The 25,082-nt window shown below is 40.5% G+C and overlaps 1 protein-coding gene across 9 annotated transcripts in view; it reads left to right on the top strand.

Moving 5' to 3' along the window:
- Positions 1-25,082, top strand: part of ITSN1 (intersectin 1) — a 251,132-nt gene that overhangs the window by 59,682 nt on the left and 166,368 nt on the right. For 4 of the 9 annotated variants that reach the window (XM_043892810.1, XM_043892808.1, XM_043892816.1 and 1 more), the window contains exons 2-4: positions 15,881-15,940; positions 18,068-18,160; positions 19,319-19,382. In XM_043892810.1, the coding sequence (XP_043748745.1) occupies positions 15,913-15,940; positions 18,068-18,160; positions 19,319-19,382 (185 nt within the window). In that variant the 5' untranslated portion in view covers positions 15,881-15,912. Of the gene's footprint in view, positions 1-12,040; positions 12,064-15,880; positions 15,941-18,067; positions 18,170-19,318; positions 19,383-25,082 lie in introns of those variants that run through there. The other 5 variants (XM_043892809.1, XM_043892806.1, XM_043892811.1 and 2 more) reach the window with 2 other exon arrangements.

Raw genomic sequence — 25,082 nt, 5'->3', positions numbered from 1 at the left:
GAAACCGAGTTCTCACTTTATGATTTCTGAATTTAAACGGCCGTAATAATCATTATCGTAATGGTTTCTTGACTCCTAAGAAAGTAGATTCAAAGACAGTTTTAAAAAGTAGATTCAACAGATTAAATAGAATTCTTGAACTGTTTTCCTTCTAAAACTAAAACCAATTTTGACTTAATTGTTAATTCTTAGAGTTTAGTTCTTAAGCATAGAAAACCATGGGGTTCACTTTTATATTTTACTTTATTAAGATCCCTCGAGTTACTGGTAAGTTGGCTGTATGGGATGCTGAAATTCCTGGACTGAGTCGATCAGGAGTTTGACTTGCGTGTGATTAAATATGTGTCTACTTGTCTTCAGAAGCTAAACAGAAGTAATTATATTTGCATTTCACCTGTTTCACAGGGATGTTGTTAGAAGTCCTATAATTAGATTTTTTTCTTTAATTTGCAAAAATATTTGAGTTGCTTCACAGATTGGAGGTATATAAAAGTGAGGTGTTATTATGAACATCTCATTTTTCTTGATTTGTGTTTTTGACACTGGATGCACATATTGCTTTTTCTCTTTTCCCGGTATACAGGTTCTGCTGCGTGTTTTGAAACTGATTTTCTTAACATTCTTAGCAGCTGGGGATGCTATAAAAGCCATCTTGTGTCCTGTCTTTAGTGCACAGTGATGAGTGTGGAGAGCTGGCTGGGTTAATGGCCAGGCAGTTGAGCTGCACTAGGTGCTCGCCTCCTGTCCTCTGGCCTCGCCCCTTCCAGGGCAGAGTTACTGTTTGCCACGCCAGTCTCACTGTCAGGGGCTGGGGAGCCTCAATCAGCGTGCCTGCCTGGCTGTCTGGAGTGCGATGTTCGTCTTCTCCCCTCCCCCCACTTTATATTTTATGTCTTGCACTTCAGAGTGGGTGATCTACTGGGCTAACCACTTCAGGGAAGCTTAGTGCTGTCTCAGAAAGTCAGAATGAGTCCTTTGCATTAGGTGGCAAGCATTAACAGAGCAGACCTGTGACAAGGGCCATGTCACTAGACTCCTCTGTTTTTCTGGACTTACTGTGTGCTTACGGATGAAATCGTTTTCTTCTCTGGTTTGGATTGTATTCTTGAGAAAAGTTTGGACCCACTTCATGTGCTTCCCTGATAGGGGACTTTCAGTTTTCACTTTCATGTGCATTTCACAGAAGATTCATTTGCTTTGAGTCCCAACAATGGTTGTCCAACCTTGTACATAGTTTAGGTTGAAGAATTCAAATTTTGGTACTGCTTAAAGGATTCCTCAGCCTCACCTCAGTGCTTCTGTAGATGTGAGCTTTTAGAAGATGAACTTTTAGGAGATGAGCCGTGGTATGTTTAGGTTTTGATGTTTCTAGTTTACAAAACTTGAGGGTCTGAGGATTTGAGGTAGTGGTTCTTCAGGGAACCCGGAGGTTTCTCTTTCCCACAGGGTGGTCCCCTTTGTTACATTATTATGTTGACCTACTCAAAGGGTTAGTTTCTGTTACCTTTCAGTTTAGTTCAGTCCCTCAGTCCTGTCTGACTCTTAGCAACCCCATGGACTGCAGCACACCAGGCCTCCCTGTCCATCACCCACTCCCAGAGTTTACTCAAACTCATGTCCATTGAGTCAGTGATGCCATCCAACCATCTCATCCTCTGTCGTCCCCTTCTCCCGCCTTCAATCTTTCCCAGCATCAGGGTCTTTTCCAATGAGTCAGTTCTTCACATCAGGTGGCCAGAGTAGTGGAGTTTTAGCTTCAGCATCAGTCCTTCCAATGAACACCCAGGACTGATCTCCTTTAGGATGGACTGGTTGGATCTCCTTGCAGTCCAAGGGACTCTCAGGAGTCTTCTCCAACACCACAGTTCAAAAGCATCAATTCTTTGGTGCTCAGCTTTCTTTATAGTCCAACTCTCACATCCATACATGACTCCTGGAAAAATCATAGCTTTGACTAGACAGACCTTTGTTGGCAAAGTAATGTCTCTGATTTTTAATATGCTAGGTTGGTCATAACTTTTCTTCCAAGGAGCAAGCGCCTTTTAATTTCATTTGGAAATGAATTAACTTTTGAGAACAAGTAAGAGGAGTTGCTCACGAGGCATAAGTGTACAGACAGGGCGGTTGTCAGTGACCCTCATTGTATCCTACAACTTGAATTGTCTGTATCCTGTGACAACCGCCTAGCTTTGAAAAGGTCCTTAAAAAGCAGTGACAGTGTACTTTGGTACTGAGTAAATAAAATAAGCAGAGGAAGCCTCTGATGTTAAGCTGAATTTATTTGATTTTGAGGCCGAATCAATGAAGACTTTCTAAGAGAAACTTGTGCTCTGAGCAGATAAAGAGAAACCTCAGGAGCATTTTTCATGGTTGCTTCCAAAACAGCAAGTTTCTAGAGCATGGTTGTCTGTTTTTTTTAGTAAATAAGAAGCAGCTGCTTCACCTCTGTTAAAATATTAAGTTAAAAAAAAGTAAGAAATCAACAGTGTTTTCATTCATAGCATTATTTTTTTCTTGAAAAGGCATATGTTTAAGCGTCAGTGTCATTAGTTGGAATATGTTTTATGTAATTCTGTTTTAACTTCAGATAGTTGATTTGAAAATTAGAGTGACTAATGTAGTACTGTGAAATTTAGGGAGCAAGTTCATTTCTGTGGTCTTTCTTGGAATATTTTGTATTCCTTGGAACTTTTGAAATCAATATTTGGTTTTTGCTTTATTGTTCTTGTTCAGTCACTGTCGTGTCTGCCTCTTGGGGACCCTGTGGACTGCAGCACACCGGACTTTGCTTGTCCTCCGCTTTCTCCTGGAGTTTGCCCAAACTCATGTCCATTAAGCTGATGATGCCATCCAACCATCTCATCCTGTGCTACCCCCTTCTGTTGCCCTCAATCTTTCCTAGTATCAGGGTCTTTTCCAAGGAGTCAGTTCTTCCCATCAGGTGGCCAAAGTATTGGAGCTTCGGCTTCAGCATCAGTCCTTCCACTGAATATTCAGGACTGATTTCCTTTAGGATGGACTGGTTAGATCTCTTTGCAGTCCAAGGGACTCTCAAGAGTCTTCTCCAACACCACAGTTAAAAAGCATCAATTCTTCAGCACTCAGCCTTCTTTTTGCACTTCGGAGAGTTGCAATTAGTTTGATTCCTAAGAGTTGCAGGATTATACAGTGTATCTGGAATCTGACTGCAAGAAGACTCCTTGCTTAGTTCTCAATTTATGCAGGTGACCGCTGAAGGTGGAAGAGTGACCCCATGGAGCTCTCAGCCTTCATTCATTTGTTCTAAGACCCATTCATTCAGTATCCATTGTGTGTCATTCATGTCATTACATGGCTAGAACCATGTAACAGGGCTAGAAATGCAGAAACGGGCTCTTGTTTTCAAGGGACCAAAGCCTTGTCTGAGGAACACACACTAAACAGACAGTTTACAGTGGATTTAGTCCTAAGCTTAGAGCATGCAAGAAGAACAATAGAGGAGGTCCACTTAAACCATTCTAACTTTCAAACAGGACGTGTGGTCTGAGTTTAGAATAGCAAGAAGAATTAGCCAGGTCAAGAGGGGAAGACAGAGGGAGTGTGCATAGAGTTCTGCAGGGAATAAATTCAGTGCTTTTGTAAGAATAGTTCAGTAGGTAATAGTTACCAGTCTGTAATAGCTGTGCCATAAATAAAATCCTTAAGGTTGCCTAATGTTGACATATTAATTTTGGATCTTTTTTCCCTTGATGTATTTCTACAAACTGTGTCTGTGCCCAGTTTTTTTTCCTTGTCAGTTTTGTTCTTGTTAATGGACAGTGTCTACATTTTCTTGCCAACTCCATAGTATGCATTTATTTGGATTCTAACTGCCATTTTCCCAATCCCACTTCTTAGTTGCCAGAGGGGTACAAACCAGAAAAAGTACATTGGAAAAGGTGAGTCTGATCCTGGCCCGCTCCTGCTAGATCTTTCATGAGCTCCCTTGCCCAGGTGTTGCCAGTGGGGCATAGTCTATAGTCTCAGCTCCACCTTCACACCTTTGCCTTTGGGGTGGCTTCCTTCCTCCTGAGTGCTCCTCTTCCACCTTGCTAGTGACTCTGCAACTTTCACTACACTCAGGTCATCAGTTTCTCTTCTCTGTTGAGTTTGTACCCTGACCTGCCGTCCACTGTTGTATGAAGCACGCTCAGAGAGATTCTCTGTTCCTGTTCTAAATTTGAGCTCTCTGAGGCAGCACCTAGATGTTGCTGTCTGTGGATCTTTATGTTCATCACAATAACAGTTTTGTGGGACTTCTCTGGAGGTCTGGAGGTTAAGACTCTGCACTTCCATTGCAGGGGGCACAGGTTCGATCCCTGGTTGGAGAACTAAGATCCCTTATGCCACACAGCACAGCCAAAAAAAGTAAAAACCATTGTGTAATAAGTAGCCATTACTTGATTTAAGCTGAACAGTTTAGCATTTAAACATTAAGTTAGTCTTTTATATTTACTGGGTGATAATCATGACTGAACAAAAGTGTGTAAGTTAACGTTCCAAGCATTTTATTTACATTCACACTGATTTCCCCTTGTTGAACAAAAGCTTATTCTGACACTTGTTAAAATTGTAAGGAAGACTTTATTGAAGACTATTGCAACAGAGGAGAGAGCTGCAACTCAATTCTGAGTACAACAAAGATGAGTGGGGATCTGTAGCTAAGGGGCAGGATGAAGGGGGGGTCAGTGGATGGAAATATATTAAAAGAAGACATTCATGGGTAGCGGGGATTCTTGCTGTATTGACCTAAGGGGAATGTTGCAAAAGGCAAGCCCAGGACTGGTACATCAAAAGTTGGAGTTGAGGGACTTGATCAGTTATCAGGTGTAATCAGCTATCAGGGGTAGGGATGCCCTGTTAAACTGACTAGAGGATTCTTGTTAAAACTGGGCTAGGGAGGGAGGACAGGACAGGGCCAAGGCTGAGCCCTCATCCAGAAGGGGGCTCAGAGGGGGCCTCAGAGGAGCCTGATTAAAGTTTGAACAGGGAGAGAGTCTTTGTCATGATGAGTTTTTTTTTTTTAATCAATAAACTAGGTACTGTTATTATCTTTATTTTATAGATAAAGACTCTAAAGCTTAGAAATAGTCTAAATAACTTCCACAAGGTCCACAGCCAGTATGTACCAGAGCTGGATGCTTTCCATTTGAAGACCTGAAGCTGGTGATCCTTTTCTGAACTGGACTGTGCCTGTGATGGCTCGGTTAACTCTTGCTGACCTACGCTGACAGTCAGTAAAGTCTGCCTCTCTTTGAGAATCACTCCTGGCCTTGCTGCTGCCAGTGCTCTTGTAAGGGCCATGAATCCCACTGCAGCAACATACTCAGGTGGCAAGAAGGAGGGAGATTTAAATGTTAGCAGCTTTATTAGAATTCCAGATAGATGGTGTGACCATTTATCTATCTATATGCAACTCTATTTTTCTATACTCAGCAGAATAACATTTTTCAGTCAAATTCCTGGATCTCACCTCTTGAAATATAACCACAGAAGGGAGGAAATATTAATGTTCAGATGTTCTGAACATAAAAGATAATTTTTCAGTTTATCGAAAATTTTATTTCCCTGTTTCTGGCTGCCCTAGCTGTTCGTTGCTGATGCAGGCTTTCTCTAGTTGTGGCAAGCCGGGATACTCTCTTCTTCTTGTGGTGGCTTCTCTTGTTGCAGAGCTCGGGCCCAGTAGCTGTGGCACTTGGGCTTAGCTGCTCCATGGAGTGAGGGATCTTCCCAGACCAGGGATTAAACCCATGTCCCCTGCACTGGCAGGCAGATTTTTAACCACTGGACCACAAGTGGTTACAGTAAACAGCTTTGGACGTATATCTTTGCATTTTAATTATTTTCTTAGGGCACATTCCCAGGATTTGAATTATTGGTCACACGGGTAAAGAACATTTTTTCACACTTGGAACATTATTGCCACATTGCTTTCCAAAGGAGATATAACAGTTCGTCCTCCCACCAGCAGTGGGAGAGGGGGCTCTAGTTGTCACAGTTATTAATATTGGAAATCTACAATAATAAACTTACTTACTTTGAGGTTTTACCTCATTCTTTTGTGGTGAACTTTCCACGCTGGATTGACCTTAATTAATTTGACTCAAATTCTCAAGTAAAATTTCCATTTGACAGAAACTTTGTAAGGTCCATTTTAAAGGTTGGGGTGTAAAGGAAGTTAAGAAAAGCTTTGTCAGAGAGGAAATAAAAGGGTTAGTTTAATAATGTCCACACAGATGAATGTTAATCAGTAAACTGCATATTGAATAAATTAACTTTTCTTCCCTTCAGTAAAAAACGCTTATCTTTTCAAAATCTTTTGAATGTTATTTGGAATTATAAATAGCTCTACTGGATTCCACAACATTTAAATCAAATGCAGTCAACTTTACATGTGGAAACATGCTTAAACTGTAATTCTGGATAAACTTAAATTGTAATTCTGGAATTTGCATTTTCAGAATAAAAGTGACTTCTCTAAGGTTTTTCATATTATGAGAAGTTGAACCTTTTTAAAGAAAGTATGAAATTGAGAAAACTTGGAGTTTTCTTCTTTTTCAGTTTTATTCCAGAGCACAGTGTATTTGTGATTTTTAATAGAAACTTCCAAGTTTCTTTTCTGTACTTTAATGGTTCAGCTAGCCACCTCCATTTAAATTGAGTGAAATCCTTAGTAAATGATGACCAAGATTCTTTTTAGCTTTTGTCTTTTTTTCTCAGGCTTAAATAAATATATTTCAGTGTAATTCAGTCAAGTGAAGTGAAATTAAAGATTTGAATCATGTATCTGTTGTCTCCTGAAACACTCTGGTTTTCTGCTGGCTGCAGTCTGCTGAGTGTTTAGTGATGCTAATGTCACTGAATAGTTTTTTAGCCCTAAAAGTTCCTTGTGTCATAAATCTTGTCCTGCATAGACGTCCTTTAGGTCACCTACCAGGGCACAGTTGGCTTTTGTTAATGACTGTATTGTCCTTTACTTTCATTCATGACACTCAGTCACTTTTCATTGATGTTGCAGTAAGGCTTTTCCTTTGGACATCGCTCATTCTTTCAGTTCAGTTCAGTTCGGTCACTAAGTTGTTTCTGACTCTTTGTGACCCCATGGACTGCAGCATGTCAGGCTTCCCTGTCCATCACCAATTCCTGGAACTTGCTCAAACTCATGTCCATCAAGTCAGTGATGCCATCCAACCATCTCATCCTCTGTCGTCCCCTTCTCCTCCTGCCTTCAGTCTTTCCCAGCATCAGGGTCTTTTCCAAGGAGTCAGTTCTTCCCATCAGGTGGCCAAAGTATTGGAGCTTCAGCTTTAGCATCACTCCTTCCAACGAATATTCAGGACTGATTTCCTTTAGGATTGACTGGTTTGATCTTGCGGTCCAAGGGACTCTCAAGAGTCTTTTCCAACATCACAGTTCAAAAGCATCAATTCTTCAGTGCTCAGCTTTCTTTATGGTCCAACTCTCACATCCATACATGACTAGCTTTGACTAGACGGACATTCATACAAAACCATAGCTTTGACTAGATGGACCTTCGTCAGCAAAGTAATGTCTCTGCTTTTTAATATGCTGTCTAGGTTGGTCATAGCTTTTCTTTCAAGGAGCAAGCATCTTTTAATTTCATGGCTGTTCTTTACCTGTTGGTAAATTAATGTTCAGCTGTAGCAGGAGCCAACCAGCGTCTAGGCATGGATGAGATTATTAACAGGTAGCCCTATAGATTTCCTTTATTTCCTGATTGGGTAAACACTTAGCAGTCCTTGGCACAGACTCTAATATGGGATTGACACAAATCTCCCTTGAGGTTTCCACTTGCTGGCATCAGGACAGTTAGTTGGTCTAATTGTCGCGCACTTGTCTGTGATGATGTCAAAGGTGTGGAATGCTCACTGGCTTCTCATTGTGTACTCAGTATTAAAGGTTTGTGCTTGTGCTCAGTGGCTAAGTCATGTCCGACTCAGCGACCCCAGGGACTGCAGCCCGCCAGGCTCCTCTGTCCATGGGGTTTCCCAGGCAAGAACACTGGAGTGGGTTGCCATTTCCTTCTCCAGGGGATCTTCTCGACCCAGGGATTGAACCTGGGTCTGCTGCATTGACAGGAAGGTTCTTTACCACTGAGCCACCAAGAAAGCCCTCTCAAGGCTTCCATGTAGGCAGATTTCATTTTGATGAGTATATTCAGATGTAGAGCAGTTTATCAATACTAGCACATGGTTGTTTTTTGTACAGCATGCGTATGTTTCATTTCTTCTTTTACTGTGCTCTATAAACTCATATTTAATTTATCCGATTGCAGCTGTTGCACTATTTTTGTGGAATGAGGCTTAAAAATCTGGCAGGAGGCCTTTCTGCTTTCTTGCTCTTTTCACTGTTACAGCACTGTTTTGCGCAGTTGGTGCTTTCTGGGTAGTTTCTTGACTTCTTTTCCAAAACTGAGACTTCCTCTAAGACTTTTCTCTGCCTAGCTTTGATCACTGTTCCCGAAGCAGAACTGATAAGACCCTTCTTGGTTGCTGCTTGTATTTAGAGGTTTATAGATTAATGACCTTAATGATAAATGTGAGAGTAGCCAACCGGTACAGTGTGTTGATTTAAGATAGGGTGATGTCATTTCTGGTGATACAATATGGAAGGTTATTTTAATATGGAAGGTTTTTTTAATATGGAAGGTTATTTTAATATGGAAGGTTTATTAATATTTTCTTTTAAATGTGCTTGTGCTTTGCAGTGTGTTGAGAATTCAGTTTTTATTTGGAAAAAGAGCTTTAGCTCGTCTCTTTTTAGTGACTGGATTTATCCACATGACACAGAGGACAGCATTTTGCTCTCCCGTTACCAAGGTCATTATTTTTTTTTTCCCCCAAGTGATAAGTGTTTACAATTACCTGTGAAATTTTCAATTTTTTTGTCACTTATTTTTATTTGGGAAGAAACTGGAAAGTGAGTTGATAATAGGTTAAATTTATATAATCTCATTATTTGAGTGATAACCTTGAAATTTCAAAAGATTTATATTTAAAATAAAATTTAGTCTGAAATGCCCCTCTCCCACTCATTGATTTTTTTTTTGATGGTATCTTAGTATAGATTTTAATTTTATGTTGTTTTAAATTATTTTTTTAGTTGGCATATATAGCAGTGTTTTGTTAGTATCTGCTGTACAATAGTGTGAATCAGCTATATATATACATATCCACTCATTAATTCTTGAGATTATTGATGTTTGATTTGGGGTAATCTGCTTTCTTCCAGGAATTTTTCAGCTTTTAGTGCCTTTCAGTGATACTATATATATATATTTTTTCAGTGATAACAGTTTTATTCTTAATAACCCTCTTGAAAATGGGACATTCTGGAAGAAATAAAGTCCCTCACTTATTGAAGCTTTCTGAATGATTATCCTGTCTGCAGCTTAGTGTTCTAGAATCTGATTTCTTAGAAACATTAGACAAGCTGTAAGTTAATGACTTACTTCTCAGATGTGACTTGGCAGCTGGTTGGTGGTCTGGAGGTGCCAATAGGCTTCAAAGAGGGGCTGGTTAATTTCCATTTCTGTCTTAAAACAAGAATGCCTTTATTCTGTCTTTTTGTTTTCTGTCCCTCATTTTTCAACTTTGTAGCTATGCTTTTGATTGCTCCCTGCTGAATTCTCTCCTATTGCAAATATTAAAATAAGGGTGATTTAGGAGAAGTAAGGTTAAAACCTGCTCCATGAGCTCCATAGGCAAGCTTCCTTGGGCATTTCTCTTTGTGGAACATAAGCGGGGTGAGTGGACGTGTCGTCTGAAATGCCAGTGTTTGTTGCCCAGAGGTGTGCTGACAACTGGGCCTGATGGTGCTTGCTAGCCACGGGTTGCTCCTGACCCGTCCCCTCCTCACCTCGGTCCCCTGCCGCCACCCCTTCCCCAGCAACGGGAATCTGGGAGGCATGCCTGTTCTCTTTTGAGAGGACAGCTTGAATATTCACTCCAGCTTTTCAGACAGAACATTGACATTGTCTCTTTGAACTCAGTTCTCTCTTTTATTGGGTTCTTCACCCTTCATGCAGTTTTAAAATCTTACTCGTGAGCAAGCTGCACATCCCTTACAGGCCATCTTGTTCAACTTCAAACAGTGGCACATTTAGAAGCTGCATTTGAGGCCCATGACTTCAGACATGACAATTCGGCATTGATCAGGTTGGCTGTATGTTTGGGATTTGTCAGTTCCTTTGTCCATGTACTGTGTGGCTTTCGGTACCTTTTCTCTGTATTTCAAAAGACCTTTGTGTACGTCCTGCCTTTATGTGTAATCTTACAGGGCAACTTTCTGCCTTTTGTTCATCTCCTGCTTGTTTTTCACAGGAGTGGAATTTGGTGTAAGACTTGCTTAAAATGCAGGGGTGTAGACTCTTCTAGTTGTTTTCCGTTCATTGCAGACTTTTATTTTATTTTTTTTAATAATAGAGGTTTCATTTTTTTTTAAGGTTTTCTAATTTTGAGTTCTTAGAGATGTAATGGCCTCCAAAAGTAAGAGATACGGGGGGGGAGTAGTTTCTGTTTTAATTTTAATTGTGATCCCTTTCCATTTTTATTCTAGAATGGTGGACTGGAATGGGGTGGGATAGTGGTGGTGGTGGTAGTGGTTGAGTATGAGTGCCTGAAACCAGACCATCACAACTCTCAAATACCAGACAATATCGTGATATGTTACGTACTTTTGTGTATTCCTGAAAATATTTTTGTACTTCACAAGGTATTTTATTGTTGCTTATGCTTTCATTTTGTCTCACATTTTGACAGTTTTCTTTTCCTTTCTTTCTCAATGTTTCATTGATGCCATATTTCCAGAAATTTAAAATTTCTCTTCTGTACCTTGCTAGCCTGTGGGTCCTTTAACATAAAACTAAACCTTTTGAGCAACTTTACAACAAAATTTTAAAAATAAATTTTTATAAGAAATGAATTTAAAGTTTATTGCCTTAGTACCATGAAAATCTATTTCAAATAAATTAGCCTGAATATTGGAAAAGGACACTGTGAACTGCATGTAGACAATAGACCTGTGAAAATGCAGGCCAGCGATAAAGTTATTTTAAATATGAGGAAGAATAGGTCTCTTGTTTTCTTACTTCTCTGGCATCTGATTCCTTCTAGCCAGCTTGCCTTTCTCTGGCAGCATAAGTAGTTGCCTGCAATCTAGAACTGTTGGAACACTGTAAATTTAAGGCCCCTCTGGTTTGGTAAAGAATCACTCTTTGGCTCAGTGATCTGGTAAGACTCTGTTTGGTAAGGAATCCACCTGCCAATACAGGAGATGAGAGTGTGACCCCTGACTCGGGAAGGCCCCTGGGAGAGGGAGTGACAACCCACTCCAGTGTTCTCTCCTGGGAATTCCATGGACAGAGGAGCCTGGTGGGGTACAGTCCATGGGGTCTCAAAGAATTTGGACTGGACTTAGTGGCTAAACAACAAAAAGAAGAATAGTGGGGAGAATATAAGCATAATTTGCTTATAAATGTTCCATTGTACATAAAATACCTTCTCTACTAAGATGATGTCTTTAAATATTGAGACCAAGTATTCTCTGGTTAGGAATCTGGCAACCAACATAGGTCAGTGGTGTGTTGACAGCATAGTTCAAGTCTCTACCTCTTCTGTAGGCTTTGCTTGTCTAGTTGTTGGGACTTTTCCTTCTTGCTTTAAAAAAAGAATAATTTTTATTGGAGTATAGTTGATTTACAATGTTCTGTTAGTTTCTTTGGTGTGCTATGCTTCTTCATGTCTGACTCTTTGCGACCCCATGGACCAGGCTCTTCTTTGCAACCCCACCCACCAGGCTCCTCTGTCCATGGGATTCTCCAGGCAAGAACAGTGGAGTGGGTCGCCACTTCCTCCTCCAGTGGATCTTCCCAACCCAGGGATTGAACCTAGGTCTCCTGCATGTGGGCAGATTCTTTATCGTCTGAGCCACCAGGCAAGCCCAAGAATACTGCAGTGGGTAGCCTGTCCCTTCTCCAGGGGATCTTCCCAGCCCAGGAATAGAACCAGGTCTCCTGCACTGCAGGTAGGTTCTTTACTAGTTGAGCTACTGCCCAGCAAAACGAACCAGCCTCACACACACACACACACCTCCCTGTGGACTTCATCCCCGTTGGGTTCACACGGTGCATTAGGTAGAGTTCCCCATGCTGAACAGCATATTCTCATCTTATCTATTCTGTGCATAGCTCAGTACTGCCCCAGGCTCCCACGTCCTCTCACCCATGTTGCTTCTTTATACAAGATGATTCCAAGATTTCGTGAGAGTATGGGTGTTAATTAAGTATAAAAACAGATACTGTATGTTCATAATCTCATTTTGGCCTTTCGATCACTAATCCTTAACTAAGTCCTGTTTTGGTTGTTAGAATTCTGCTAATTACTGGAATTGTGTAATTGTGAGGATTTCTTTTTCTGTGAATGAGTGTATGTTTGAATTAATTCATCTCATTACTCGTTTTTATATTTACCTGTTCCCCCCTTTAATTTTATAATGTGTTAGAAAATTTTCCAATGTCCAGGGTTAGGAAGAATTATATGACATACCTATTTTTAAAGACGTTTTACAAAGTTTATTTAATGTAAAGTTAAAAGTTTTAAATTATGCCAGTAATTGAATTTAGAAATTTTATTCCTCATGATTAATTTTTGCCGTTTTTTAAAAAATATTTTAGTGTGCTAGGGACCAATTATACATATTTTGTTTTTTGAAATCATTTAATATTTTCTGAGTAATCTCCCTTTATGATAGCAAAACACTGAATCAAATAACAAATGTATTTTAACACAGTTTTTGTGCAGAATGACATTTTAATAAATACTGTTTTAAGGATCACCTAACACTTTTATAAATAAAAATTTACAGAGGTGTCTTCTACTTTAAATACATTAAAATTTGAATTTTAATGTAAATATTGACATTCAGAATCATATTTATTTTGTAACTTTCTGTGATTAGCTCCCCTTTCTCAAGCTGAAATGAAGAAAGGTTGAAGACTTTTCTCGAACATGTTTTAGCTTCTGGCTTAAAAATCCTAACATTTAGTCAAACTTTTCAAACTACTATTTACTATTTCTTGATTGCTCAATATTTAGTCTGAGTGTTTTTCTGTTTTTTATATGTAAATATACGAATGTTTGCTTCACTCTAAAAAGATAAAAGTAACCAGCAATGTGTTTATGAAAGGTTTTTAATAACTTGGGGAAGTGAAAGTTGCTCAGTCATGTCCGACCCTTTGCAATGGAATTCTCCAGGCCAGAATACTGGAGTGGGTAGCCATTCCCCTCTCCAGGGATCTTCCCAACCCAGGGATTGAAGCCGGGTCTCCTGATTGCAGGGGGATTCTTTACCAGCTGAACCACCAGGGACTCCCGAGAATACTGGAGTGGGTAGCCTGTCCCTTCTCTAGTGGGACTTCCCAACCCAGGAATCGAACTGGGGTCTCCTGCATTGGAGAGGATTCTTTACCAGCTGAGCTACCCGGAAAGCCCAACTTGGGGAAAGTATGTATTATAATGTAAAATGTGCAAAAGAAGGAAACAATTGTATATTTATAGAGAAAAGGCTACAGGAAATAGAAATGCTGAGTGTCAATAAAGTTGGGCGGACAGACTTGTGTGCGTGGGGCTGCCTTCTCTGATGAAGAACAGATCTTCCCCAGAAGTATTGCATCAGCTGGTGAGCTTTCTGCACTTGCTCTGAGGCCATGGCCCTGCATCTCTGATTCCTCAGGGAGAAGATCACCCATCTCTAGCTTCCTTTATGTAGAAGCTCCGTTCCTGTGTATTTTCATTGTAGATCAGCAGTCCCCAACCTTTTTGGCACCAGGGACCAGTTTCATGGAAGACAGTTTTTCCACAGAGGGAAATATAGTTTCAGAATAATTCTTACTTCTTTTATTATTACATTGTGATATATAATGAAATAATTATCCCGCTCACCATAATGCGGACTCAGTGGGAGCCCTGAGCTTGTTCTCCTGCAACTAGGTGGTCCCATCTGGGGATGCTGGGAGACAGAGACATCCAAGTGTCCTTGCTATGTCCAGTTCACTCCTAATCTCGTGCTTCCCAAAGACAGGGTGTGGGAATGCAAGCAGTCTTTTATGGCAGTCTCAGGATACCCCGTCTTGACTTCAATCCGGAACACATGGAGAGTTCAGGTTGTCTCAAACATACCTCTAAGGCCACGGTCATTTGCGATCTCAAGCGGTAATGTGAGTGCTGGGGAGTGGCTGTAGATACAGATGAGGCTTTGCTTGCTTGTCCACCGCTCACAGTACCAGTCTTGGGCTGGGGGATTATAGATAGCTCTATAACCCCTGTCATAGATAGCTCACCTTAGCTGCTGAAATCGCATTGTATGGGTTGAACTTCTGCCTTCACTCACTCCTTTTTTGTGTTTTTAAACCACAGTTAGATTTTTTTTTTAATATAAGACTTTCAACTTCCTTTTGATAAATGCTTACACTTTGCTTTTTTGTACAAAAATAAAAGCTTTTTGGACTTATCTGGCAAAATTCTATTAAGCTTATTTCCCACATTCAGTTTCCTTGTGGTCTGCTTTGACACTTTGAAACAACGAATCCACTGGTTTCCCTTCTGTGGTCTTTTCTGTCTACCAGTGCTTTTGTTGTTTGGGACAGTACACCCCACCCCCCAGCTTCACTCTGGTTAGTTTTCCAGGCTAACTACTTCACAAATGTTCCATTAAGTTCTCTTTATTTACTTACTTATGACTGTGCTGGGTCTTCATTTCTGCGCAGCCTTTCCTCTAGTTGTAATGAGCGGGGCTGCCTTCCCATTGAGGTGAGCGGACCTGCTGTTCACTGTGGTCCTCAGGCCTCTCATTGCGATGGCTGCTCTTGGTTCAGAGCGCAGGCTCTGGGCACCAGGGCTCAGGAGTTGTGGCGCCCAGGCTGATTTGCTCCCAGGCATGTGGAATCTTCCCAGACCAAGACCTAACCCGTGTCCCCTGCATTGGCAGGCGGATTCCTATCCACTGTACCATCAGGGAGGTCCTAAAAATGGAAATTCTTTAATAGTTTATGTTGAGATTTTTTAATTTTAGTTTTTTTCCCCCATGCCTCACAGCATGTACTTGGGTTTCCCAGGTAACTCCGTGATAAAGAATCTGCCTGCCAATGTAGGAGACAGAGGAGATGGTGGGTTTGATCCCTGGGCTGGGAATATCCCCTGGAGGAGGAAATGGCAACCCACTCCAGTATTCTTGACTGGAATATTCCATTGAGGAGCCTGGTGGGCTAAAGTCCATGAGGTCGCAAAGAGTCAGACAGGACTGAGAACATCCTGTGTGTGTGTGTGTTCTCAAAAATGAAGTGGGCATGCTGCTTCAGGAAAAATGACTTCCAGTGTTTGTTGCTGATGAAAACACTTCATGGGGTCACAAAGAGTCACCAAAAAAAAAAAAAAAAGAAGAAGGTAAGACAGTGCACTGCATGTACTAGTGTTAATGAAAAAGAGCAGTTGTTGTAACCATCAACTAGTATATGTGAAGGTTAGGAAAAAGATAGATTTAAAAAATAACAAATAGAACAATGCAATGAGTGGGATAATAGTATAGGATCACTCACCAGACTGAGAGTTTCTTGTTGCCCTAGAGGCTTTCATCCACATTCCTTAGTGCCCATCACTGCACCCGGGACTAAGAAACTGTACAGAGAAGGAATGAATGAGTGAACCCTTAGTGGTAACCTTCATTTGCAATGTTATCCCCTAGCTCTAGTGTTAGTCTTCAGGTCATTAAAGACAACCTGTTAGTGTGTTTATAAGTACCTAGAAGTGAAGTTGTCATAAACTTAAATGTTGCATTTCAATTACAGGCGTCGATTAGCAAGGTGAAAGTAACAGAACCATGGCTCAGTTTCCCACACCTTTTGGTGGTAAGTTTTCAAAGATTTTTCCTTTTTTTAATGTACTTTGGAACTGTTTTTTTAAAAGCTTAGTATTATGGCAGATTTCAAATATTCACATAAGTAGAGGGAATAGTATACTCAACTATCACATAGTTTCAGTGATTATCAATCAACTCATGGCCAGTATTGGTTCACCTGGATTCTTCTGAGCACCTCGCATATATATCAGATCATTTCATCCACAACTATTTCAGTGGACATTTCTAAAAGGTAACACTTTTAAAGATATAACTACAATACTGTTACCACTCCTGTGAAATTTATAGTAATTCCTTAATGTCCTCAGCTATGGAGTCACTGTTAAAAATTTCCCTACTATTCTTTAGGTGTTATTTTTTTGTTACAGTTGGTTGGTTCAACTCAGTGTCTGAACAAGACACAGTGAAATTAGTTCATGCGTCTCTTTAGTTGCTTTGTTAGTGAACCACCCCCCTCCCCCCATCTCTGTTTTGTTTTGCTGTTTTCTGCAATTTATTTGTTTAGGTGACTGGGTCATTTATATTCTGTACTTTGTTTGGACGACTGGATTTGAAGCATGGAATTTTTGTTTTACTTTAGTTTATCTATTTGAAATACCAATCTACACAAAATTGTTTTTCAGGTAATCTTCCCTAAGATTATTAGGAAAGTGTTAAATGTTGGTTTTGCTTACTGGCCATGTTCTGTGTTTTAAAGAGCTACAGTTGCCAAAGTATCTCTTGGCAACTGTCGCACCTGCTCACCATGAAGAGAGTAAGGCGTCCCAAAGCCTCATTGCTGTGATCACATCAGGAAAAGTCTCTGTGGGATTCTTAGTGCAGAATCTTTTCAAAACCATTCATGTTCTATTTTATTTTGTGTTTTGTCTTTGTCCCCCTTCCTAATCACTGAGCACGTTTTTGTTTTGCTTGTTTGTTGGGGTTTGCTTTTACTTGACGAATTTTGACAGGGCCGCAGACGCTGAGGACTGTAGGACCTGTGAGGGTCTGGGTCTGCCTGGGTCGCCCTCTTTTCCCTGATGTCTGTCGCAGTGCCTGGCACATACAAGGCATTCAGCAAGTACATTTCCAGAGACGGAATGAATGGCTGCTCTGACTATCACTGTCATATCAGACCTGCCCCTTCACATATTGTCTGTTCCCACCATTTGGGAAAACGTCTGAACTTCTGAAAGCCTTTTTCCTATGTCTAATCAAGAGTTACTGTGGTGAATTCATGTGAGGAGACCTTGTACTAAAGTGGGCTCCCCTGGTAGCTCAGATGGTAAAGAATCTGCCTCCAATGCAGGAGAGACATGGGTTTGATCCCTCCGTCGGGCAGATCCCCAGGAGAAGGGAATGGCTACGCACTCCAGCATTGTTGCCTGGAGAATCCCATGGACAGAGGAGCCTGGAGGAGCCCTAAAGTGAAGACAGTCTCAGAAATGAGGGGGCACCTGGTCAGTCCATGAGTTGAAACTGAAGAACTTAACCCTGTTTTCTCTGGTTTGTCATTGTTTTTTTTTCCCCAGGATACTTATTCACATTTTTAAAATCAGTTTCAGTGAGTTATAATCTACATTCTATAAAAGTTACTGCAGTCTACCATTTGAGTATTTTTATCACTCCAAAAAGATTTTCATGGAATCAAGTAGAAGAGTAATTTAGTGAAGCTCAATTTTCCATAACCTTCACAAAGAATGTGTGTTAATGTCTTTTTTTTTCCTTGCTTTACTCTTACTTTTCTCTCTTTGTTTTCCTTTAAAAAGTTATCTTATTGCAATAGAGTTGGTTTACAGTGTTGTGTTACTTGCTGCAGTACAGCAAAGTGAATCAGTCACACATAGACTTACATCCACTCTTCTTTAGATTCTTTTCCCGTATAGGAGGTTACGGAGTATTGAGGAGAGTTTCCAGTGCCGTATAGCTCTTATTATTGTCTATTATATACATAGTACTGCGTATGTGTCTACTCTTAGTTTTCTAACTTTGTATTCACAACTTCCAAGGACAAACAGATGGTAAGTTATCAAATGGTTTATAATGTACTGACCATATAAGCACTGTGGAAACTGTGTGAGCACGTTGCTTTTCTTTTCTCGTTGAATAACTCCTCTGTCTTTTCTTTGGCTTGTAGGCAGCCTGGATATTTGGGCCATAACTGTAGAGGAAAGAGTAAAACATGACCAGCAGTTCCACAGCTTAAAGCCGGCGTCTGGATTTATTACTGGTAACTGGCGTCAGTACTTTACATCTTTACTTACCATAGTGCGTATATCTGTGGAAAATCTATTATGCAGAGTGAAGGTGGGCACCTATGACCAAGGGTGTACCTTACTTATTTTGACTTAGCCTGGATTCTGTATTTTCACAGTTACTTTTCCTCCGATGCACTCAAGCCTTTCTGCAATTTTTAATGGAGGCCAAGTCACTGTTTTAGGCATATCACTGGTGGGAATTGGTTAAGTTAATTGATCACATTCTTGAAGTGATTGTATCATTGGACTGTGGTCCTTGAGTAAAAACACTTCCTTAATTCTGACCGTGAACTTGGCTTGAGAAACTTTAGTAAATTAAGAGATATGAACATTTAAAAACATTTTGTTTATTTCTGTGTCCTTAAAGATTCTTTTGTACTTTGCCTTTTCTAGTTTCTTTCCTGTTTGATTACTTTTCAGGAATTAGATTTAGAAAAAATGGAATCTAGATTTCCTGGAGACTTGTTTTTGTGTATGTTTGTCTCAGTTCTCTTTAACTTATTAATTCTTAGTCGTTGATGTGATTCTTTTGATCATTGTTACTCATTCTCCGTAAATATGTTAGCAGTACCAAAAATTTGAACTGTAGGTATATGGGAATAACAAAGAACTCTTTTGTAAAGTAGAAGTATGGGTCATCAGTTTCTTGGGGATTCCTGTAGGTACACTTTGTCGTAATATGTAGCTGTTACCATTTTAATTGCTAGTAGATTTATTAACATAGACAGTCTTACATTATGTAAGTCTTACCCTTACATAATGGTAGACATTTTCTTTTTTAAGTGTTACGTTCTAAAGTCAATGTATGACAAAAACCACTACAATGTTGTAAGGTAATTAGCCTCCAACTAATAAAAATAAATGAAAAAAGAAAAAAAATAAATAAAAGCATTGAACTGTTAAAAATAAATAAATAAATAAAATGCTGCAGGGAGAAAATAGAAAAAAAAATAAAGTCAATACTGATGTATTCATTTTATTGTTACTTATAAACTTATCATTTGGCTTTTAAAATGTATTAAGTTTCGTATTTACTAGATTATTAGCCTCTTTCATTTTTGTAATTTTGACATCGGAGTTTTCTGTCATCCACTATTTTCTTCTAAAACTTTTATCCATTTAATTTACAGGTGATCAAGCTAGAAACTTTTTTTTTCAATCTGGGTTACCTCAGCCTGTTTTAGCACAGATATGGTAAGTTGGAGCTTCATATATACAGAAGGTTATAAAAAAAATAGTTCAGTAATATCTAATCTTAATTTCGTAAATTATAGAAGGAAGATGTGTATCTCTAGTCTGAAATATGCTTCCACCTTTCCAGAGAAATACTTCTGAAAATTATCTTTCTGATATGGAACTTAAAAAAGTGGTGACATTTGCAAGATAACACTGCTTGTAAATTTGGCTTCCAGTTGAGAAATCTGTGTTTTGATATTTTCTCACCAATTGTTTTGGCTTCATTCTCATCATCCATACTCAACTGAGTGTCCCACATTTCTTGGTTTATAATGTGATGGTATTGTATCTTTCATTGAATAAAATGCAAAGAAAATATTTGAGGCTGAATAGGGAAATAACCAATGAAAGAGTGAAAAAACCAGCATTTATTACAGTGTTGTACAAGGTGAGCACATAATAAATATTGGTGAATCCCTTGATTAACTGGCACAAATAAGTGCTCAGTCTTTGGAAACCATTGGAGAGAGAGTGAATGAAAAAGAGTGGCCAATATAGTTTTGGGTACTAGGTCTATGACTTTGGAAAGCTATGGTGAATTCTTTGGCCCAGAGGCCATGCTTTCCTGCAATGGATGGTTCTTATAGTTGACTCTTCATTTCCCTGCATTTCTTAGTGTTGGAGACAGCTTGCTATAGTGAAAAGAACACGTGTAATTCGTGTCATCTGTACAACTGTCTATCTTTATGGTTTGGAACATGTATTTATTCTCTCCCTGTCAGCTTCAGTTTTCAAATCCAGAAAATGGGAAGATGCATATTTATTTATAGGAGTATTGAGTGGTTTAGCAGAGAAACTGTATACAAAGACCTTAGTGTGGGCCCTGGCACATTACAGGTCCTCAAAACAAAACTTCAGGAAGGTGTCTGCTGTCATCATCAGGGATTGGGTGTTCCACGTTGACTGAATTATCCAACTAATTGCTTGTCCCCTTAGTTCATTATCTTTAAAATATTTTTAATTTTATGGAAATTAATAAAGTTGACGTAGTTCCTTATTGCCTTTAAGTGGAGTCTACAGTACATAAGCCTGATTATAAGTGTCATCAGTATGAAAACGATTTACTGTGCTCTGACATAACAAACCTTACATGGAAATTGATGTATTATTTGTGAGTGGGTATATTTGAGTTGAAATTAAATGATACCCAGATTCCTGCACTTGTTTTGGTGTCTGCTTTGTTTTATTTTTCCTGATTGTCAGCATATTGGCTGCCCAGACTGTCCCTTTTAATGATTATACCCTTCTTGTACTAAGTTCTGGTCTATTTGAAGCAGAAAAATCAAACAAGGTTTTTGAAATTAAGTAAAGCAACAAGTAGAGAGAAAAACACACAAAGAGAGGTAGCCAGACGGAGAGGACACTCATGTATCTATGAGCACAGGGTCGCTGACATGTTGCTTAAGCGTGCTCAGTCACTTAGTGACTCTGTGCGCAAAGTGTCCAACTTTTTGCGACCCCATGAACTGTAGCCCGCCAGGCTCCTCTGTCCATGGGATGCTCCAGGCAAGAATACTGGAGTGGATTGTCATGCCCTCCTCCAGGGGAGCTTCCCATCCCAGGTATCGAACCCGCCTCTCTTAAATCTCCTGCACTGGCAGGCAGAGACTGAATGCGAAAGACTTGTGACGTCTGCATTAAACTTCTGCTTTGTGTCCTGGTGATTGTGTTTCACACCATCAGCCAAGGTCCCTCACTAGACTCTTCTTTTTGCAAACAAATTTAATTTCTTTCACTGAATTCTGCTCCTGTACTGTATTTACAGTCTGTGAAGGTTCATTCAAGAAGCAGTCTTGTGATGAATTACTGCAAGGAGATCTCACTTAACATTTGTTCACTCAGCAGTGGAAAAATATCTGTCAGATGTCTGCTATGGACCAATGACTGTTGTAGGTGCTGGGAACATAGCTGTGAACAAAACTGACACAATTTGTGCTTTCATAGAGATTGTAATCCAGTGGAAGGAGATGGTCAATAACAGCATAAAAAGTGTCACATGTTAATAAGTGTAATGGAGAAAAACAAAGCATTGTTTAATAAATTTCACTTCTTTCAATTAAGACAGTTAATTTTCCAAACTTTTTTTTTGGTGGAGGGATTGGGGTGGGGCATGGGGGAGTTCCCTGGCAGTCCAGAGCTTACAACTCTGCACTTCCACTGCTGGGGACCTGGGTTTGATTCCTGGTCAGGGAACTAAGATGCCACAAGCCAAAAATAAAAAAATAACAAAACAAAACTGGTTTTCTTTTTGTTTCTGTTTTGTTTACCAGAGTGCACTAAAGTAATTTTTGCCAACTTTTTCTTTTCATCGTGAAAAATTATATTAACAGTGAAGATAATGAGTTGGCAGACTTAGGTTAAATCCAAAATGATTTTATCTTTAATTTCTTTTCTGACATTTTGTTAAATTTGTGATGGCATATTTTAGTTTCATCAAGAATTACTACTAGGGGGAAGAAACAAAACAAAACACACTTACACACCTCTTGGGACTTCCATGGTGGTCCAGTGGCTAAGATTCCACATTGTCAATGCAGGGGGCTGGGGTTTGATCCCTGGTTGGGCAACTGGAGCCCACATACTGTAGCCAAACAAAAACCCAGCAATCAAAAAAACACACCTCTAAGTATCTTTTCCCAAAAGAAATAGCTTTGAAAGGTCATTGTAAATTTTATGAGGCACAGATGTCCTGCTAAGATGCTGGAATGGTGTGATGCAGAGTATGAGGAAGATCTGTCTTTTAGCACCAGCTTCTTCAGGCTTCCCAGGTGCCTCAGTGGGTAAAGAATCCACCTGCCAATTCAGGAGACTCGGGAGATGCAGGTTTGATCCCTGGGTGGTGAAGATCCCCTGGAGGAGGAAATGGCAACCCACTCCAGCATTCTTGCCTGGAGAATCCCATGGACAGAGGAACCTGGCGGGCTGCAGTCCACGGGGTCGCACAGAGTCAGACACGACTTCGCAACTGAGCACACACAGTAAAGTTGCTTATTCCCTTTGTAAGCCTGAGCAGCACTTCATCTCTTCATATTTCGGTTTTTAAGTTTATAAATAACAGCTGACCTGAGGAAGTAGGTTTTCCTCCCTATCTTTGATACTAGTCTTGTGTTCTCACTTGGTTTTTCTGATGGGGTCAAAGGGAAGGCCCCCTGCCCCTTTTGGTAGAGGAGAGGGCTTGAGTCTAGATTTTAGGCAGTCCCTGTGCCACTCCTCTGGAGAAGAGGAAAATTTTTGTATTGAGAATGAGGAACTTTTCCTAGTTTCTCTTTCTCTTTGCGCCTTTCTTTCTTTGCTCTAGTCTACAGTTGAAATGTAGAGGTGATGGGGACTGCTGGGGAATATCTTAGAATTCATGTAGAAACTATACTCCAGTTAATTTATTTATGAGCTTTGAAACTGTAACCTACTAATACCTTGGAGATACGTGTCTGTCCAGTCTAGTTTCTAATTAAGAATACAGGAAATCCTGAAATCTCCCTCAGAGGATGGAGTCAAGTCAGTGTGTTTAAAGCCAAATTATAACAGTAACCAAAGATGATTCATCTCCCTAGAAATTGTCTTACTGCTAAGGAGCTGAAAGGAAAGCCACCAATATCCTCTTATTTTTGGCAACTTAAACGCTTAACATGGTTCCAGCCTAGGCTGGTGCGGAGACGGGAAAGAACAGGGCAGAGGGCCATGGGACAAGAGCCTTGAGTAGAAGGAAGGTAGAGGGAAGGCAAAGGGGTGGAATGGGGGCTTTGGAGTCAGAGGCGGTAGGGGCCATGGAAGGGGGTATGGAAGCTGTTAAGGAGAGAGGTGAGGGGAAGAGAGGGGGCACTGCTTGGAAACAGGCCCTGCGAGAGGAGGAGGAAGCCAGAGGCAGAAATCAGGGGCAGCGAGCAGGGCAAACACCCCTTAGGATACCGTCTTAGGATCCTCTGCGCATATGTCAGGAGGGCCTTCAGCCCCCAGCAAGATCAGTTTGCTAAAGTCCCTGGCCCCCCAAAAGTCATCCAGAACATTCCTGAGTTATCACCGTCTCAGTTCATGGCCGTGAGCATCTCTCCAGCTGGTGGGAGCCAGTCCTGATTGCTCTCCTTTTGTCACCCTCCACAACCAGTCTATCAGCGTATACTTTTGACTCCATTACAGACTGTATCCCCAATCTGGCCCCTGACTTTCTGTCTCCTTTGCTTCCATCCTAATCTGTCACAGTGGGCCGAATAACTGTGCCCACGATCTGAGAGTCCTGACTGGAGACTGTCTTCCACACTTGTCCCTTTAGATCCCATTCTCCAAGCAGCAACCCAACAATCTTTCAAAAAAGTAACCCCCCCCCCCGCCCCCCACAAGGTAAATCCATTTAAAATTCTTCATTGACAAAACCCAAAGTCGTTACCAAGGCCATAGGCCCATGTGATCTGGGCTCTTGGCTGTTTCCCTCTTCTATTTTCTACTATTTCTTTCTTAATTTTTTGCACTCTGGTTTCACTGACCTTCTTTCTATTCTTTAAATGCCTCAGGGTCATTGCACTTGGCATTTCCTCTCCCTGTCATGCAGCTCTTCTAGATCCTTACGTATCTGCCTCATTACCCATCAGGTTTCGATTAATGGGTCCGTTTCCCTGAGAAGGGCTTCCTGAGCACTTGTCTAAAGTACTTCCCTCTCAGTTTTGGATGGACATGTACACAGGGCTACATTTAAAATGGATAACCAGCAAGGACCTACTGAATAGCACAGAGAATTCTGCTCAGTGTTATATATCAGCCTGGATGGGAGGAGAGTTTGGGGAAGAATGGACACATGTATATGCATGGCTGAGTTCCTTGGCTGGTCACCTGAAACTATCACAGCATTGTTTCTTAATCAGCTATACTCCGATACAAAATAAAAAGTTTAAAAAGGCAAAAAATAAAATATTTCCCTCTCCCCACCTGCTCCTGCCACATCTTCTCTTTTCCATTGCTTTGCTTTCTTTCTTTTTTTTTTTTTAATAAGATTTTTTTATGTGAACCAGTCTTCATTGAATTTGTTACAATATTGCCTCAGTTTTATGTTTTGGTGATTTTTTTTGGCCACGAGGTATGGGGAATCTTAGGTCCCCAACCAGGTATCGCACCCACACCCACTATCTTGAAAGGCAAGGTCCTAACTGCTGGACCACCAGGGAAGTCCCCTTGCTTTATTTCTTAATAGCACTTATCAATATGTTGAATAATCTGACTGGTTTTCTTGTGGAGTGTCTGCTTGCACTGAAACAAGGGCAGGAACTTTGCCTGTCTTTACCTTAGTTGTAAGCCCAGTTCCTGAATGGAGACCTTACTAAGTGATCTTTTCAAAAAATATTTGTTGGGAAATTCCCTGGCGGTCTAGTGGTTAGGACTCTGCACTTTCACTGAGGTGACCTGAGTTCAATCCCTAGTTGGGGAACTAAGATCCCACAAGCTGTGCTGCAAAGCCAAAAAATTTTTTGTTGTTGGGTGAATAAACAAAGAGATGGTGAATGACTGGACCAGATTAATCTGGAGGGGGGAGTTGAGCAGCCTGCGATGAGCCTTTGTGGGTGAGGTGGCCTCCTAAAGGAACTGTCTGATGCAGTGAATGAGATGGAGCAAAGACAGGCTCTTCTTTCCCCTGAATCCTGTGATACAGACAAGGTTAAGTTTCAGAAGGGC

Source organism: Cervus elaphus, chromosome 31, assembly GCF_910594005.1.
Source record: "Cervus elaphus chromosome 31, mCerEla1.1, whole genome shotgun sequence".
Lineage (NCBI taxonomy): Eukaryota > Metazoa > Chordata > Mammalia > Artiodactyla > Cervidae > Cervus > Cervus elaphus.
The sequence above is the reverse complement of the archived record's forward strand: the minus strand, read 5'-3'. Positions and strand labels throughout refer to the sequence as shown.